Source organism: Pangasianodon hypophthalmus, chromosome 10 (genome assembly GCF_027358585.1).
Source record: "Pangasianodon hypophthalmus isolate fPanHyp1 chromosome 10, fPanHyp1.pri, whole genome shotgun sequence".
Classification (NCBI taxonomy): Eukaryota; Metazoa; Chordata; class Actinopteri; order Siluriformes; family Pangasiidae; genus Pangasianodon; species Pangasianodon hypophthalmus.
The window spans coordinates 18,572,064-18,590,430 of NC_069719.1; the positions used below are offsets into that span (position 1 = coordinate 18,572,064).

An 18,367-nucleotide genomic window follows, 5' to 3' on the forward strand; every position below is an offset into this window, starting at 1 on the left:
TTAAACTGAAATTTAAAAAACTGTAGTCGTCAGACCCCATTTGTCCTTTCATAAAGCTTCCCACTGTATGCCAGCCAGTGAAACTTCTCACTCAAAGTTTTGCAGTAAGAATAATAGGGAGAGAGAAAAGAGTAAGACAAGGACTCTTGTGTAAAATATAGTATTGACAAAACCAAAAGACAATAAATTTTGCCTGAACATAATGGCTGTAATTAATATAAGCTGCTTTGCAACTGCTTGTTTGGCTTCTGTCATATATACCAATACATTATCTATACATCGTAGGCATGATGTATGGCCCAAATAACCACATATGAATGTTATTAACATAAAACATGGCCTATATAAGCAAGTGGAGCTGTAGCTAGTGAACCAACTAAATGAAAAGAGGGCAGAGGCAATTGATTTAAAAACTAGTAACTTTTATGTTCTGTACATATTTTTAAACATTGGCTATAAAATGCTGTATAGGGAAATCACACCAAAAAACCTCAGAAGAATATCAAATTAATGAGACAGTGGTTTTCACCCCTAGCATTAATTGCATTAATCTGATTAATATTTGAAAATTAAGCAATTTCAATTTAAAAAATTCACATTCACATTTCTCATTGGGTTAATGAAAAGTTCCTTTTCAGTTGTCCCCTCCCCCCCTCTCCACAGATTGTCGTATGTAATATGACAAAGATAAAGACTTGCTCGCACGCATAAACGTCTTTGCAAGCCAGCAAGGCACTGAGCCACAAGCAGCTGTGTTGTTTTCTGATTAATGACTGATGAAAAATGAATACAAATATGAAAACAAAAAGAGCAAGTGCTGTGAGTTTTCTAGTGATAAAGATCAAGCACAATAGTTTAGGTCCATGTGTGGACTACTGCTCATACACCACAGCTGTTTTTAAGGTCTCACCAGTTTCTTCAGCCCTCACATGCTCTTGTTTAGAGGTTGCGTATTTAGCCATTAATGGTGTTAAGTGGCTTGTAAGTGTGACCTTAAGTGTCTCAGTTTGCTCTAAGGCATCAATTCGATAAGGCTTGATTACCAAAGCCAGCTGCTCCACTACTTCAAAGGAAAAGAATTGCATGTGCATTGCTACTTTATTTATCCAGTGACTACACTGGTTTTCCAGACACTGATTCACATTTCGTCTTGGTTTAAATTACGCTGCAGATATTTCAATGGTCATTTTTATAGTACTAGACTATAGAGCCTAGACGTATATCCAATTTGTTTTCAGAAAAGTCTTTATGTGGCATGTGTGTTTCCTCATGTGAAGAAGAAGCTGCATCTGGGACAGTTTTGCTCATTGCGCAGCCTCAATGCATTCTTAACAGGCCAAATGACTCACTGTACTGAGATTTATGTACTGCCTAAGTGGACACCAGGGTTGGAGTTTACACCTCCAACATCCCACTCAGCGCCTTTACTTATTTAGTGACAGTATTTTCAAGATGATTCTTTCTCCAAGTTAGAATTGACAACATATTTTTCTCAGAAATTATGCAAAAAACAGTGGTTTTTGTGCATAACCCTTTTAGCCATGATACATAGCATACACTGGCCAATTGTTCACACAGATATCCATGATTTATTGTGTTACACTTATGCATGCAGAGCACTAAAGCAAGTTGGCCTTGGCTACACAGGCAGAAAGCACATTGGCAGCAGTGGCAGCTAAATATCAGTTATGTTTTGCGTCTTCCTATGCATCATATCATTAGATGTTTCTGACTGGCTAAGATTTAGCCAGTTAAGGCCGTCAGTACCTACCTGAAGTCCTGAGGGCCTGGCTGCACCAAACCCTTGAGTAAATACCAAAAGTAGCTACATGTGATGCCACCATTAATCACATAAACTGGGGGAAAGAAAGATTTTTTTAATTATAATTTATTTTTTACTTCATAGTAATAATAATAATAACTCACTGGTCAGTGTTGTGTGCTAGTGACCCTAGGATTGTGAGTTCAAATCACATTTCTTCTTTACACTTTTTGCCTTCTCATTTTATGTCATGCTGTTTAATTTCAAGTCTTACTGACAAGGAGATTTTCTCTACTGCCACAATGGCGTATCTCACAACAGCTCTTTTATGTGGGCAGAGTGAAGATGCACAAAATGTTCACACTTTTACTTTCTGCTCTCTCCTCTCTTCATGTCTTTTTTCAGCATCTTTGGAGTAAAGCAGACAACAGAGTGTTCAGTGAGATTTTTCTCTCCCCTCTACAGGCAACCCTGGCATAGTGGGATTTTATAAGACCTTCATGTGGACATTGTATCAGGCATTTAACCAACGATACCCAGTCTGGGCCGTGAGTCATGCTGGACACTGTGCACCTCCAGACACAATGGATATGGTTGAAGGTAGAACACCTACACTAGCTTGTTTTATAAAATGTCTTGTATTGCTAACTACAACATTGACTATTTGTTGCTTATGTTAGGGACATCAGTTTCTCTCATGCTCAGTGAGTCTTGCTCACATGCATCTCTCTAAAACCTTAAAAAAAAAATTCAACTTGCTTTGTCAGCTCCTCTCTAGTGTTATTTTAGCTTGATAGTATTCCAATAGACCCTGACCTGTCTGTACTAGCATTAGCATATGTTTTTAATGAAGACTACAAAGCATATCTGTAAGTCCCTCTAGTTAAGGGCATCTGCCAAATGCTGTAAATGTAAATATCCCTTATCACCTTCATAAAATTTACAAGTTGACAAGATCACTATTCTCATTAAGACAGTAGGTGGCAGCAGACAATTAAACAGGTTTTAAGACTGCAGTTGTCCCACAAAATATGTGAGGCATCAAGTAAGGGCTGTCAGAACATCCACAAGACAATAAGAAAATTGTCACTATTGCTAAACTGTAACCTAGATTCGGAATATTTTCAGTGTTCAATTAATTTGCCATTGCTCTTAATTTAATGTAGCTGTAGAAGTTTTATGTCTAACACTAAGAATTTATGGACATCTTGCTGAGCTGTAGTTGTATCATGGTGTGTAGTTGCCAGACAAATCTCAGGGAAAGGGATTCTCCTCACCACACAGTAGGGAGGAATGTTGAACGTGTACAATGCTGGCGAGCTGAACCAGGCAGCTTCTCCCTCTTCTTAATCATGCCAGTGTATGAATGTGTCCAGTATGTTCAATCATAAACCAGTGTGGACGTTTTTATTGAGCTTGCTACGTGGGAAAGACATTAGCCAAGCCCACCTGTAATAAGCCAAACCACATACAGATGGCTTGGATCACCTAAAACAGCACTTCCACTGGCTAGCTTGATGGATTGGACAGTAGAGGTGGAAGCTGGCCATATCAGGTCTGCAGACAGGACAAAAAATGCTTCAGAGACCATTCAGTTCTTATTTGAATCTATGCAGATATATTTACCACATTATAAATTGTAACAAATGTAACAATTTATTGTAACAAATATACTGTATATTTGTGACATATCTAACTATTGTAATAAGTGTAGCTTTTGTTAAAATTAAAGGAAAGACAGGAATTAGAAGTTGGTAGATTTTAATATGGTATGTGCAGTCAGACTTACATGATGTAATCCTCGAACAGTCCTCAAGCCCAACCAGATTATATAAGCAGTACTACAGATCAGAGCATTGACTATTTCTTCTTTTAACTGTGTACAAATGGTGAACATTCACCTAACCACAACCATAATAACACTGTTAATGACAGACACACATGCAGTTTGGGTCTATGGCCATTAAAAAGACGGTGACACTCATTGCTCCTTGTATCATGTCACTGAGTCACCGAGAAAATTTGAGCTCTGCAGTGAAATCCAATGTGTCAATTGATGACACTGAGGGGCAACCCTTTGCCAAGGCAGCACAGATAAAAGTGAAGATATAATTAAAAGTTATATTTCTTCTCCAAAAGCTCTGTTTGAGTGACACCCCTAATTATCATCAATAGGAGGTTTAAGCAAGGCGGTATCAAGTATATAGGACACTTTTCCCCCGGACCATTGTCTTTTCTCAACGATTCATCTTTCATCATATTCTGCCATTTGTTTCACAGATGCCCTTGTCCATTGAAATAGCTGCTTATGTTACAACCCATTGCTGAAGTTATAGAATATCGGACTGCAGCCAGCTAAGATGTTTGGGGAGATCATATGAATGTTGAGCTATTTTAGCCTGATCAGATTTTCTCTCTTTCCATATGGTGAAAAATGATTAAATCTTTTTTTCTATTGGGCAAAAAATGTGCACTTAACATCACTGATCCCTTTGCAGACATAGTGCCAGATTATATCAATATTCTGTAGGGGGATAATTTATTTTAATATGTTAAACCTTGTTCAATCTTGAGCCCCATCAGAGAGAATCACCACAGACATGCCCTCATTGGCTGGGGAACAGTGTGGTGGCACACCTGCACTGCATGTGGGCCACTGGTCTGAGAACAGGTCATATCAACCAGCTGTAGTTATGGCCGGTCCATCTTTTACCAGTTCTGAGACGTCACATTCTATTGCACTTGGACAACATTGTGACAGTCAGATATCTGAATCATCAAGGCAGCATGATTTTGGATGGTTTGCTCTATCTCGCACAAAAGCTCCTCAGTTGGCTCCCTCCATGGACAGCTAGTCTTAGCAAACAACTCACCAACTGCAACTGTACAATGGTGCATCGAATACACTGTCGAGCCAACACGTATGCCCAAGAAAGGCAAAAGTGCATGCAAAAGTGATGCCCCATATATGAGACAAGTTTGTTAAGGTGAAGATGGAAATTTTTTTTTGCCTGTGCCAAGTGAACTCATTGCTGATTGTGGTTCTCCCTTATGGACTCAGACAGGGTTTGACCCCTTGGAACATAACACAGACTGGGGATTACGACATAGCAGTCCAAGATACACTCTATCTCAGTGAGTGTATTTTCATATATTTCAGACATTTTTGCATGGAATGTTATAGAGTGCCATGCAGTCCATTAGCTTTGTGTTTCCACTGTTAGCATTACTAGCCTTCCATTGTTAGCCTTATTAGCTATCACTCATTGTTTTGTTCACTAATTTATCTCTGTACTGTAGCATTAACTCCCTGCTGAATAAGGAGCACTTAACTCTTATCTCTCCCTGCCAGGTCAGTTTATCCCTTGATGTTGTCTTCTCTGAGTATTCCACATCCCTTATCATGAGGCCAACTTGTGTGTCTGTGGCTGTGTGCTGCTAGCATAGTTGAGTGGTTTTGCAATTACCTGGATTTCCATTAATACCCAGCTCTGGTTTTGGAGTCCTTTTTCCTCAGCAGTTCCCTGATTTCCTTCAGTAGCCTAGCAGTCTGAGATCCTTACCAGGTATTTTAATGACTTCGCGGCAGAAATGGCTCATCTTAAATCAATTATTCAGGAGCTGAGACCATGCAACACGGAGGCTTGTGAATTTTAATAGAGAGTCCTTTCCACAGAGAGTTTGAACATGCATTGTCCACAGCCACATCCTGGAGGTTCTTCCAGGCTGATAGCAGTTTAACTGTCATGTTCAAATCTTGTCTCATCAGCATCTGAAGAAGCATCTAGGTCAGGCCCTGCTATCTTGAAGACACAACTGACATGCTCTAAAGTAGCCATGGCAGCCAGTCTAAAGATGGTGGTGTCCTGAATAGGATTGGATGATGCTATACATCCTAAAGCACATAATACACTGCAGAATTCACAATACCACAATGCAAAGATTTTACCAATAGGTTTAAAAGGGTATTTGCACTTGTTCTAGCTATGGTGGATCATGAACAGGTTGGGTGTGGCCATTGATGCCTATGTTGTACTGCTGATAGTAGGTGACAAAGTCCTGCTTGTGGCCATGAGATGGCTGGCAAGAACTTGGTTTCCACGAGTTTCCACTTTCACTAGTGGTCAGAACACCCTGGCACCCTCTTCCCCAAGAGGGATGTAGATATTTGGCACTCTCAGCCAGGTCACGTGTGCCTTTGGGTCTGGCCCCTTGGACTGAAACACCAACTTAGGACTGTGACCTAGCAGTCAAGGGAACAATCCTGTCCCTAGGTATTGTATGTTCTTATGTGGAAGCTGTTCCACAAATGGTGTGCCCCTTATTGGCTGCCAATTCCCAATATACTACCTTTTCCTTAGGGACTGCTAGAGAGTGGTAAGTCTCTGTCTATGCTAAACCTGTATGTGGTAGCCATCACAGTGCACCACAGCATGATGAATGTCATCTCCCTGGTGTTCATAACTTATTATTGCCCTTTTTGATGGGACGATTTGAGTCCATCTGCCACAGTTTCCTAGGTGCCCTTCCCTGTGGGCTCTTCCCCATTTGCGAGTCCCTTAACACCCCAATTTATGAGTCTACGAAGGATGCCAAAATCAAATGCGTATCTCTGAAAACTTCTTTTGTGATCACTTCTGTTAATAAGCTTGCCTTGCATGCATTGGTGGCCAGATAACACTGGGGTGACCTTGTGTTTGAATTTAGGATTCCTGCCCAAGTGTTTTATCACTCAACTTTGTGAATTGGTCAGTTGACCTGGCAGCTTTAATGAAGATGAACCTGCAGAGCATTCTTTGCTGTGCAAACTATTCACCCACTGTATTATTTAGACTGGATGGCATCCATTCAATCCTCAAACTGTTTATCTGCCATGTAGAAAAGACATGGGGTCTCCCTTGTTGGCCACTGGGTGGTGGATGTCATCTCCAGTGCCTCCAGATCGACTGGACACCCAGCCTACTGCTACATGCTACTCTACAAGAAGTGTCTCCTGCTCAATGTCATTACTTAAGAGAGCTGTTGCCCTAGCAAGTTGGTGATCCTGCCACCTGGGTGTCACTATGTACTCTCTCAAGTTTATACAAGTTAATATTGTGCCTCTCAGTGGTGTGAGTGCGGTGATCATCTCTGAGCTCCTTGCCCCTTAGGCTTGTTCCTCATGACATTTTGGCATACACTGTATCGCCAAAGGTTTGTGGACACCTGACCATCACACCCATATGTGCTTTTTGAACATCCCATTCCAATATTAGTCCCGCCTCGCTGTTATAATAAGCTCCACTTTTCTGTGTAGACTTTTCACTAGATTTTGGAGCATGGCGATGGGGATTTGCCCATTCCGCTACAAGGACATTTGTGAGGTCAGGCATGGATATTGGACGAGGAGGCCTGGTGCACAGGAGCATTCCCAAAGGTGTTCAGTGGGGTTGAGGTCAGGATTCTGTGCAGGCTACTTGAGTTCTTCCTCTCCAACCTTTGCAAACCATGTCTTTTTGGACCTCATTTGTGCACAGGGCCACTGTCCTGCTTGAAGATGTTTGGGCTAGCCCCCTATAGTTCCAGTGAAGGGAAATTGTAATGCTACAGCATTCAAAGACATCCTGTACAATTCTTTGCTTCTGACTTTGTGACAACAGTTTGGGGAAGGCCAACATACGGGTGTGATGGTCAGGTGTCCACATACTTCTGGCCGTATAGCGTATGCTGTCCAGGTGATTCTCACCTCCACTGGCGGTTAGAAATGGATCGGATTTGTTTGTCCAGCACATCCCACAGATGCCATTAGGGAATACTGTTGCCATGAAGGGGTGTACTTGGTCTGCAACAATGTTTAGGTAGGTGGTACATGTCAAAGTAACATCCACATGAATGCCAGGACGCAAGGTTTCCCAGCAGAGCATTGCTCAGAGCATCACAGTGCCTCCGTCGGCTTGCCTTCTTCCCATAGTGCATCCTGGTGCCATCTATTTCCCAGGTAACTGACCCACACGCACCTGGCCATCCACATTATGTAAAAGAAAACATGATTCATCAGACCAGGCCACCTTCTTCCATTGCTCCATAGTCCAGTTCTGATGCTCATGTGCCCATTGCAGGCACTTTCGGCAGTAGACAGGGGTCAGCATGGGCACTCTGTCTGGTCTGCGGCTACTCAGCCCCAAACACAGCAAGTGATGTGATGTGATGTGTTCTGACACCTTTCTATCATAGCTAGCATTAACTTTTTCAGCAATTTGTGCTACAGTAGCTCTTCTGTGGGATCGGACCAGATGGGCTAGTCTTCGCGCCCCATGTGCATCATTGAGCCTTGGTCACCCATGACCCTGTCACTGGTTCACCGATTGTCCCTCCTTGGACCACTTTTGGTAGGTACTAACCACTGCATACTGAGAACACCCCACAAGACCTGCTGTTTTGGAGACCTGCCCAGTCATCTAGCCATCACAGTTTGGCCCTTGTCAAAGTCTCTCAGATACTTACACTTGCCCATTTTTCCTGCTTGCAACACATCAACTTTGAGAGTTTTCATTTGCTGCCTAATATTTCCCACCCCTTGACAGGTGCCATTGTAATAAGATTATCAATGTTATTCACTTAACCTGTCAGTGGCTTTAATGTTATGGCTGATCGGTGTATGGCCACAGCAGTTTTGCAAATACTGACTCATATGGCACTTTATGACTTTAACAAAAGTTTTTGGCATACATGCACATGTGCACAAGAAGGTGTCCCGGTGATTCTCACTGCCCCTGGTGGTTAGACATAGTTAGATGCACAACGTGTTCTTTTTAAGACATTTATCAAAAATAGTTTTCTTTTTAACCTTCTCTTCCTATGGTTAATAAATAATAGCATTTTTTAGTTTTCATATTGTTCATATTTATGTTCTGCCTTAAATATTTTAAGGAGTACAGCAATTAAGTCAGAATAGATCTTCCTTCATTATATTAATATGGGTTTTTGTTAGTATTTGGCACTGTCAGTAAAGCACTCCATGCATATGATTGGTACTGTAAAAAAAAAAAAAGAAAAAATATTAGAATTAGATATGAAAAGTCTGAAGTAATGGGTAAGGAGTGGCTGAGAACCCACACACTTTCAGGAGTGAAAACAGAACCTGTCAGTGGATCTCAGTTTTTAGCAGGTTTTGTGCACATATTGAAGAGTACCCCAGCTGGGAATAAAATTGTCGCAAGAATCATCATGAAAGTACATATGCAGGTTATTTTGGAATTTCCTTTGAGGATGAATCTTTATTCATCCTAACCCTTTATTTGTTTTTATTTTAGGAAATAAGACAAGTATGTCTTGAAAAGTTTGTTGTCTTCAATTTTACAAGACTCTTTGAAGATGAATAATTTAATCAGATTTAGGTTTGTTGGTTTGAAATGCATTAGTGTTACAGTCTATATAATGCAAAATGGTCTTGGCATCATTCACCAAATTCATGAATGAGTAGACTTGTTCGAAAGTTTGTTTGAAGTTAAGATGCAGTTATAGGTATTTATTCCCTTGTTTGATGATGCCATAATCGAGTGCCTCAGTTGCTTGTAGTACTTTTTTTTTTTTTAATTTATAATCTATAAATTAATCTATTAATCTATTAATCTTAATCTATAATCTATAATCTAAGTTGTCACATTGTCCAACACAGCATGATGTCAACTTGCTCTACACTGTATATCCTAAAACTGATCATATGTACAAGGTAATAGCAATGGTAGTAGTAGCAGTGCAAGGCATGCAGGGAACAGAGCTTCAGACCTTAGTGTAGACACTTGAGTAACCCCACTTACTTGTTCCTTCTGTAATGTATTCACTGCTTTATCAGTCCTTCATATATACTGGTATTTTATGCTATAAAATTGATTTAAAGTCCTGTGCTCTTTGTATAGTTTGCAATGGTTCCTCCTATCAGCAGATTCTTTTTATCTCTCACATTTCTTCATGTCTTGCAGGTCAGTCAGCCTCTTTATCTTTTTCTGGACTCCACTTTTATGTGTAGCTTGCATGACATGGTGAAAGCTCTCTAATGCATAAGGGAACTACTTCAGATTAATAGAGATGGATAGGAATACTTCTTATCAGTAAAGAGGCTTCTCAAGTTTGATGACAGGAGCTATGTTTCTGTCCAAATATTTTCCAAATTTTCAAAAAAAAAAAAAAAAAAAGACAGCAAAAAGCAGATCATTGTGTCTTGTAGGAGTGTATTGATACACAGAATTCAAATTTGATATTTCTCAATATAGTACATTTTTGATACAGCAAAAATGAGCACTGATTAATACATTGAACATTGTAAAATTAGAATAAAACTTGAAACTTAATAATGACAGTATTAGTGTGATCCATTCAGACTTTTAGCAGCATATAATGAAACAAAAGCTGTGCATTAGAATGTAACAAAATTAAACATGGCTAATTACACATTACCTCTCTGGCCAAGAGAGATAATATGCACTGGTGTGCAGAGTTGGCACAATTCAGCGAAATATCCATCCCAATATCCATCCATCTCAAAAACTACACAAAAGACCATAAACTAGCCCAAAAAATGGTTAAATAAATGCATATTTGATTTAACACTAGCACAATTTAAAGGTAAAAACCAGATCCCTCCTGGTGTGACTTACAAGGGGAGGGGGGTGGTCTGAAGCATGGAGTGCTTTATTTTGCATTCAGTTGTTAGAGAGTTGTGCTGTGAAAATTCCACAGTCCTCTGAAGCTCAATTGTTTTTTTGAATTTTTTGTTCTCCACTTTCTGAATATGAACTTCCCAGTCACTGTAGTGATTTTTTCTTTCTCTTTAATTGAATCACCTGGTATTCACCTGGTACCATGCCGTCTTAAAACAGCACACAGAGAGAGAGAGAAAGAAAGAGAGAGAGAGAGTGTGTGTGTGTGTGTGTTTAGCTAGTTTGGTTTCTGAAAAGCAGTGTGCTTAAGTGAGTGTTTTTTTTAACTTATGTACCCTCTCCTGATTTGAGATAAAAAGAAAGCTACATTTTTTAAATATTAAAACTCAAGTTTAAATATTTATACCTCACGTACAACTCGTGGGATTTTATGATGAATAGCCTACTTAATTATGCAGTCTGTTGAATGCATTGTTCAGAGGTATGTATGTATGTATCTATCTTATTTATTACAGTATCTTTTTTTGTTTTTGTTTTTTTTTTTGCATTTTCATTTCAACTTAATTTACATAAAATACTGGTACTTACTTTCTGTGATAAGCTATGTAACCAACAGGTCATGTTAATTTACAAGCAAAATGGTGGCAAATTACTTACAGCTTATGACTTGCTGTTTAATATTGTCATAGCAGTTTCCCTCTTTTCTCTTTTTCAACACCCATCCACTGTCTTACAGTGATTCATACTCTTTCTCCAGTTAACACTGCTTCATTTAGTGCTGCTTGGATGACATTAATATTGATGCCTGCCAAGCATTGTTCAGGATTTCAAGTTACTGGAATTGTTGATAGGGTGTTATTTTACCTGTCCAAAGACATAATGAAGAACAAGATCAAGATGTTGAAAGAAAACTCCACACATGAAAAACTTTCCAAATTAAAGTGCCCCACAGATTATTAACTGTTTCTAACAGCTGTAATCAGACTCCTACAATCAGGAAACAGTCATGTGTTTGATAAGATATTGGTGATTATAATGATAGCTATGTTGCTTATTGTTATAACAGACAAAGTACTTACAGCCCTCGTTATAAAACAGGCTTATTTTCTTGTCCTGTTTTGTACTTTTAAGATGCTTCGGTGGCCGAGGCAGAGGATGTGTTTGGCTTGAATGGGCAGATTGAGCACAAACTGGGCTTCCTCTTAGAACATGTGCCCCGAGACACACAGCTCATCCTGATTGGTCACTCAATCGGCTGCTACATCATTCTGGATATGATGAAGAGAGACCCAGAGTTAAAGGTAAACAGTGGGTTAGAGAAATATGTTCTATTTTCTTTTTTTTTCTTTTTTTTTTTGTTAAATGCATATTGGCAGGTTTTAAAAGCTCTGGGATTATTTTTATTGTTTTGCTATGTACTGTGGTTTTACTGTTTTATTTTAGCTTTAATTTTGACCGTTATTTACAAATGTTGGCCATAAATTTTTAATCTGACCATTAAAGACCTGATAGTGTAAGCCATAGAAGACAGCCCGCTTTACCATGATTAAATGGATTCTATTTTTTTCTCCATTATTTTAAAGCTTAAGAACAATGACCCAGCATATGTCTAAGCTGAAAGAGTGAATTTCACGTAGTGACTCACAGCTGTCTCTAGAGGCTATTGTTTGCTCATTCAGCCTGCTTCTCTTTATTAAAGCATGTAAATAATGACTAGCTCTGCTTGAGTTTCTTGGCCCTGTCTGCTGAGTCTCCATAGACTGCTTTACTAATGTGTGTGTCTGGCATGGTTTCAATGTTCGGCAAAACATGAGCAGGACTATGTATGGTTTAGAAGTGGCCTGAGATGCCATTGCTGGACAGGATAATAAGACAGTTCTGCTCCCATGTGCCTGCTGTGCAAAAGGTCAGGAGATTAAATAAGGTGGAAAAGAACTTTGATTTTCTTTCTCCCTCTGGGGTTTTTCTTCTACTAAGATGTGTACTTTGTCATTTTTATTTTGAGGCTTTGCTTCTAAATTTTTTTTCTTCCCTCTCCCCATCCCTCACCTCTTTTCGCTAACTTCCTGTCTGTTTCAGTTCCTTGTTTTCTTCTTTAGAAACATTTAGTTCCACTCAAGGGCCTTATACAGATGTGCATATAACTCATAATAACGGACAAGAACTACATCATAATTCTTCACATAAAGTTGAAGTGCTTAAAGACCTTACTCATTCAATCATATAATAACTTTTAAATGTTCTGGAAATGTGTACACTTTTATTCTTTAAAACTGGATATGAGAAAATATGTTTCCATATTGATACAGTCCATCTAGTGCACATCTTCCTAACATGTTTAACAGTATAATGCGCTATTTAATTCCAGTCTTTAAAGAATAAAAAAGGATATAAAAGAGAAAAAAAATATTTCCCTCACTGCTGCAGATTGTAGGCTGCCAAAAATGCAACATGGTGATTATGTATGATATGTGATAATCAGAAACTCCTGCTCTAGCTATGTAGGTTAAAATAAAGGGCCTTGCTGAGGTCTGGGGAGGCAATAGCAGGTCTTGTTCCGCTCTTCTTCTGAAGTGGACAGGTGGCATAATTTTTCAGTTTGTACCTGGGAGCAGCATATATGGCTTCTAGCCAGTCACTTAAAAATGATTCTGTTAACAATATCAGTGCTGAGATTTTTCTGAGTGACACAAGTCATGCATGAACACACCTGTTCCTTTTCAGTGTTAAATGGCTCTTGTCTATAGACTTGTGTTTATGAAAGATTATTGTCATGTGGGTAATTTAACATGGCAAGGCAACTGGGCTTGTGGCGTAAATACTCATCAGCACTTGTCCAGTCACTTTGACTGACTGCTACTAGACATTGTTATGGACATGTTTGTCTTAGAAAGATCAGGGTTACTAGACAGAATGAATATCCTCTCTGGTCTGCTGCACATGTGTGCTTAAATTGTGTAACTCCAGCCTACTCAGCATTGTTGGGATTTCTGCCCATTCTAAGACTCTGAGGTGAATGTTTAGACTCCAGCTGGTCTAATGAACAACTCTGAGAGCACAGCAGACATTTCTCAGTAGGACTGAGTGCTATGAGAAGAAAAGCCTACAAGAAATGTGTTCCGTGTCCCTGACCATAGCAGCTATTTTGTAGGGGGCCGATGCGCAAGCTGAGAAATCATTCCATCATCTGTGTCAGGAATGACAGATTATTTGATTTAAGGGCCTGAAGAAGAGATGTGCGGTTTAAGTTTCTTTAGACATTGATTTTCAGTTTATTATTACATCTGTTGATGTTCTGTCAGACAATAACGTATTATTTTTTTATTCTGTATGGTTTCTTTTTCATTGTTCATCATTACTTTTATGGTAAAGAAATGACTGGAGAATTTTCATGTTCCATGTATAAGATTTAGGTTTAGTCACCTACAGAATGCGGGCTAATTGCCCACCATGATCTTCATGGATAAATGTAAACAGATGTGTACAACCATCTACATTTGTTTTTCGCTTTATTTATATGCATGATTAAAATGTGTATCTTCTGCAGACCTCGTGTACTGCAAGTACGGATGGGAAAATATGGTGCGTCGTTGGTTTTCATCATGCTAATTCAAACCATTTTTGGTGATGCACAAACTGAACTCATGCTCACATTGCCACATGAACTCTTCCTTACACTTTAGACTGCTTAATCAAAATACACAAACAATCCACTCAAGTAAATTGGTACTATGAGGAGCCAAATTTGTTTTGCAGTTGGGTTTTGTTTATACAGTATGTCAAATCTATTATTTTGCTTGCATGATAAAGCACAGGAAAAGCAACATAGATTGTTTAGTTCCTATGTAAGGAATCTTTATCTGGACAAGTATGTAGCCAGACATAATTTTGAAACCGGAGATCATTATTTTGACAGCAATTTGACTAGGCTAAAAGACTAAAAGAGGACATTTTTATATTGCCATGGAACGTGAATTGTTTTTAAAGAGGTCTTGGATAATTGGTGCACTAAAGTCTGTTAAATAAAAGATAATAGTATTTTAAATGTTTAAATGGAGTCGTTATCTAGGAGAGGTAATGGAAATCTTACAGATGTTTAAAGGAAAGAACTCAACAAGTTGTGTCATTAGCCTTAGTGGAACAATGGCACGTCCCCAAAATTCCTCTGACACAAAAATGTGTCTGCCGCTTCCTGTGAGTGTGTGTATCTGTATCACAGCACATTGGGTGGGCCTCCATTCATGGAGTAAAGGTTAGGGCAAACAGGGGTGAGGTCCAAAAGTGTTGGCATTACTTCATAATTCACTTAAATAAAACATCATTATAGTCACTGTGTGTGCCAAGTAAAAGCATAAACATTACACTATATAGCTGGCTCGAGTTACTGCCCCAATACACTCCAGGTTTTAAAAACCCAAATAGTTAGATTTGCTTAACACGCTGCAGACTGGTCAGACCTTCGGCACATTCAAGTATTCGATTGACCACTCTCACAATCTGGCACATTCCATGATTACTTTCAAACTGCTGTTTTAGACCTAGTTTTCAAATACAAGTGGATAAATTGGGCAGAAAATTGTTTAAAGGCTTTCCAAACCGTAGGTGAGTAGAATATATGGCAGTTGGTTAAGGCATGTTCAATGTGCCGCTCCTTAGCCATGTTATGGATTCTTGGCTGTCGTTGTGTGTAAAGAATTAGGGATGTTTTTAAGGCCTTAATTGTCCATTGAAATATGGGGTACCTAGTCGGATGAACACCTTAGATGTGGTTAAAAAAAAAAGTTGTGGGAAAAGACTTGAGGTGGTAAAATAAATGCCCTTTATATGGTTGAGTAACAAGGTAATGCCAGTCATACACCAGTTATTTACATTACACTGTTGGTTATTTTGTCTCTATCATAGGACAGAGCTATATGAGCCATATCCTTGCAAGCTTACCCACAAACCATGTAGTCCTCAGAGGTAATGCCCTGCAATGCCGCTCTCTGAAGTTCCAGAGAGGAAACAGAGTACTGCTACACAGCCTAGGTTTTAGGCCATGTGGTCAGTGCTGAGTAAAAATGAGCCTGTGACATCTAAACATTTTTCAGCTCGTTTACTCCAGATGCTGGTACAGAAGATTGAGTGACAACCTTTTTTTCAAATACAGGAAATTTAGGAGGACCTGTCCCCACAAATAGAGCAAGTGTTTGTTTACGTGTGGCAAAGGGTGAGTGCGTAAGACAATAAGCATGTAGTTTTTACATTGTGTAGCATGTTAGACTGAGGCATGTGTGTATGTGTGTGAGGGAGAAAGAGAGAGAGAGAGTGAGAGAGAGAGGGAGCGAGTGACTGGCTGTCTGTTTTGCTGATTAGAGAACCCCTCCCGGAGTTCCATTCCTGTGACCTGCATGAAGAGGAGCTGCTTCTCATCAAACCCAGTACTTTACACATCAAAGATCACCTGTTCACACACTCACTTGTGCTCTCTCTCTCTCTCTCTCTCTCTCTCTCTCTCTCTCTTTCTCTCTGAGCTAGTCACTCCAAGGTTCATCTTAAAGCTACCATTTCTACACATAAATTTAATCTAAGCATCTAATCAGGAGCCTGCTGTGGTAGTATGTTTTGTAGGAAGTAGAGGTGTGCATCAGGACTGGGAGTAGGACCCAACAAAAAGGTCATGGAAGCGAGTGGTTTTTACTTTCATGCGGACAGGAGCAGGCAGTCAGATGTGAAACTACTTGGACAAAAAAGGCCACATTCATTAACATAGGAACATACTGAGTGCTTGTGTACATTTAGTCGTCTTCAGTAACTGATTTATCATGGTCAGGGTCACAGTGGTTTAAATGACTAATTTGTTTATATTTTGTGGAATAGAACCTGTTGGTTTGTTAGAAACTATTGTAGATGGGTACAAACGTAAAAAAAAAAAAACTGGCAGCACGCAAGATTGGTCATGAGTGAGATTTAAAAAAAAAAAAACGTGTCCTGCTCACACCTCTACTAAGAAGTGCAGTGATCATGATGCAGGATTGAATATTCACTTGCAGCTCAAACATAAGACATACAAGTTGTTCTCAATAACACTGGCAGACTTCAGAAAGTAAAGCTTCATTCATGTTTAGTCTGAACTCTTTTTTTTGTAGAACTTCTGTTTTTGTACTACAATATGTTGTAGAACATATTTTCCTTTAGCAGAGGCTTGATTTTAATTATAGATGGATTTATTACTATAAATGCTTTTGTTGTTACTCATTGTTGGTAATTGCTCTACGTGATTTACTTTTCCTATAGTTTATTTTCCTTAGAACAGTAAAACTGTTAATAAATGTCAATGGCAATAAATGTCCACAAAAAGGATGTATTTAATAATTCTGATTTCACCAGGTTTTTCATCTCCCCACAGAGGATAGATAGTTATATAGATCAGTAGAAACAGATCCTAAATCAAGAGTTTTACTGGGACATACATTGGGCCCTGTGCTTTCTATTGTTTGTATCCGAGAGTTAACAGATGTTGTGCTATAAGTCAAATCCGACGTCTTTCCGACTAACAGCAGTATCAGCGCTTGAAATTGGTTTGACAGTGAATAAATTACATCTGGCATTACATGTGGCTGGCTATTTCATATTTTGCACAAGGGAATGGATATTGCACTGTATAGTTTCATTGAAAAATACTTGGCCCGAACTGCAAAGCTTTGCAAAGGCAGACAAAGCACGTTCACTTTGTCTTACTGAATGAGTTGAGCTGCTTTCTAGTCAGTGGCCAAACAGAGACAGGTGCTTCCTGTTTCTGGAAGTCCCTCTCTCTCTCTCTCTTCCTTTCTCTCACACTCTCATTCTCTAAAGTTCTGTGTCCTATCAATTTCATAATAAGCAAATCCCGAAAGTTACATGTCATTTCCCATATGTTGCTCACCCAGAGGCAGCTTTGAAATTATATTACGTGTCAGGTGCATCATATTTGTGTGGGGAGGAAATATGTAAGAAACCACCTGTAGCATCTTTTACACTACATATCATTCCACTGCTCTCTTTTTTCTGAAGTGCATGTGGTTCAGTTAATGTGGAAAGCAAGAGCAAATGAATCCCAGGAATGTAAACTGATATTATTGCTACAGAGAGACCTTTTTAGGCCCAAGACCTGTTTTTATAATCTGTTTTTGTGATTCAATATAGAGCAGTGCTCTTTACTCATAGTCTTGTAGAGCCACTGATTTTTTTTTTTTTTTCTTTTCACCTTCCTCTAAATTTCAGCTAATCCATCTTGCCTTTTTAAGGGCAGTTGTGTTAGAGCAAGGCTCTGCAGTGCTAAAATCCTTTTGGACTGAGAGCAAGAAACATGGGCTATGAATTTTGGACAAATCTGATCTTGGCATAAGCTGATAAAGCCTCTTGGTTAAATAGCTTTTTAGGGTAGCATTTATGTGTCATACCTTCATAGTTCATATGGGATTAAACATCTGCCAAATAATGACTAACAAATAAACTTATAGTATTTTTTTTAAAACTCAATATAGTGATAATATCGTAGACTACAATAAAAGTCATCCTATGATTTTTTTAATGTAAATATGTCTAAACTGAATCTAAAATGAATGATGCCAGCCTAATCTACCAAACATATCAAACTCATCTCCAATATGTCTAACATGAGCTTACCCTCTGCCCCAACTTCTCCCATGGTTAGGTGGTGAAGTCCGTACTGCTGTTTCCCACTATTGAACGCATGGCCTCTAGTCCGCAGGGCAAGGTCATGACTCCTGTGCTGTGCCATCTGCGCTATGTTGTCTACTTGCCCATCTTCCTGCTCTCTCTCCTACCTGAGAGGCTGAAGGCTGGCATGGTGCAGCTGGTACTAAGGAACCTGCATTCACTAGACACATCCTGCGTCTCAGCTACCCTCAGCTTGATCAATGTGGACTGTGCTGGTGAGTCTGTCTTATCCACTTCCTACCACTTGTTCACTCACTGAATGATG

General features: G+C 39.2%; 1 protein-coding gene across 3 annotated transcripts in view; it reads left to right on the forward strand.

Annotated features, from left to right (window-relative positions):
• The window catches only part of ldah (lipid droplet associated hydrolase), a 44,283-nt gene that overhangs the window by 11,937 nt on the left and 13,979 nt on the right, over positions 1–18,367 (forward strand). For all 3 annotated transcript variants that reach the window (XR_008302522.1, XM_053237498.1, XM_026933899.3), the window contains 3 exons: positions 2,228–2,362; positions 11,533–11,702; positions 18,077–18,317. Coding sequence is in view for 2 of the 3 variants with exons in the window: in XM_053237498.1 (XP_053093473.1) it covers positions 2,228–2,362; positions 11,533–11,702; positions 18,077–18,317 (546 nt within the window). In the remaining variant the exon portion in view is untranslated. The remainder of the gene's footprint in view (positions 1–2,227; positions 2,363–11,532; positions 11,703–18,076; positions 18,318–18,367) is intronic.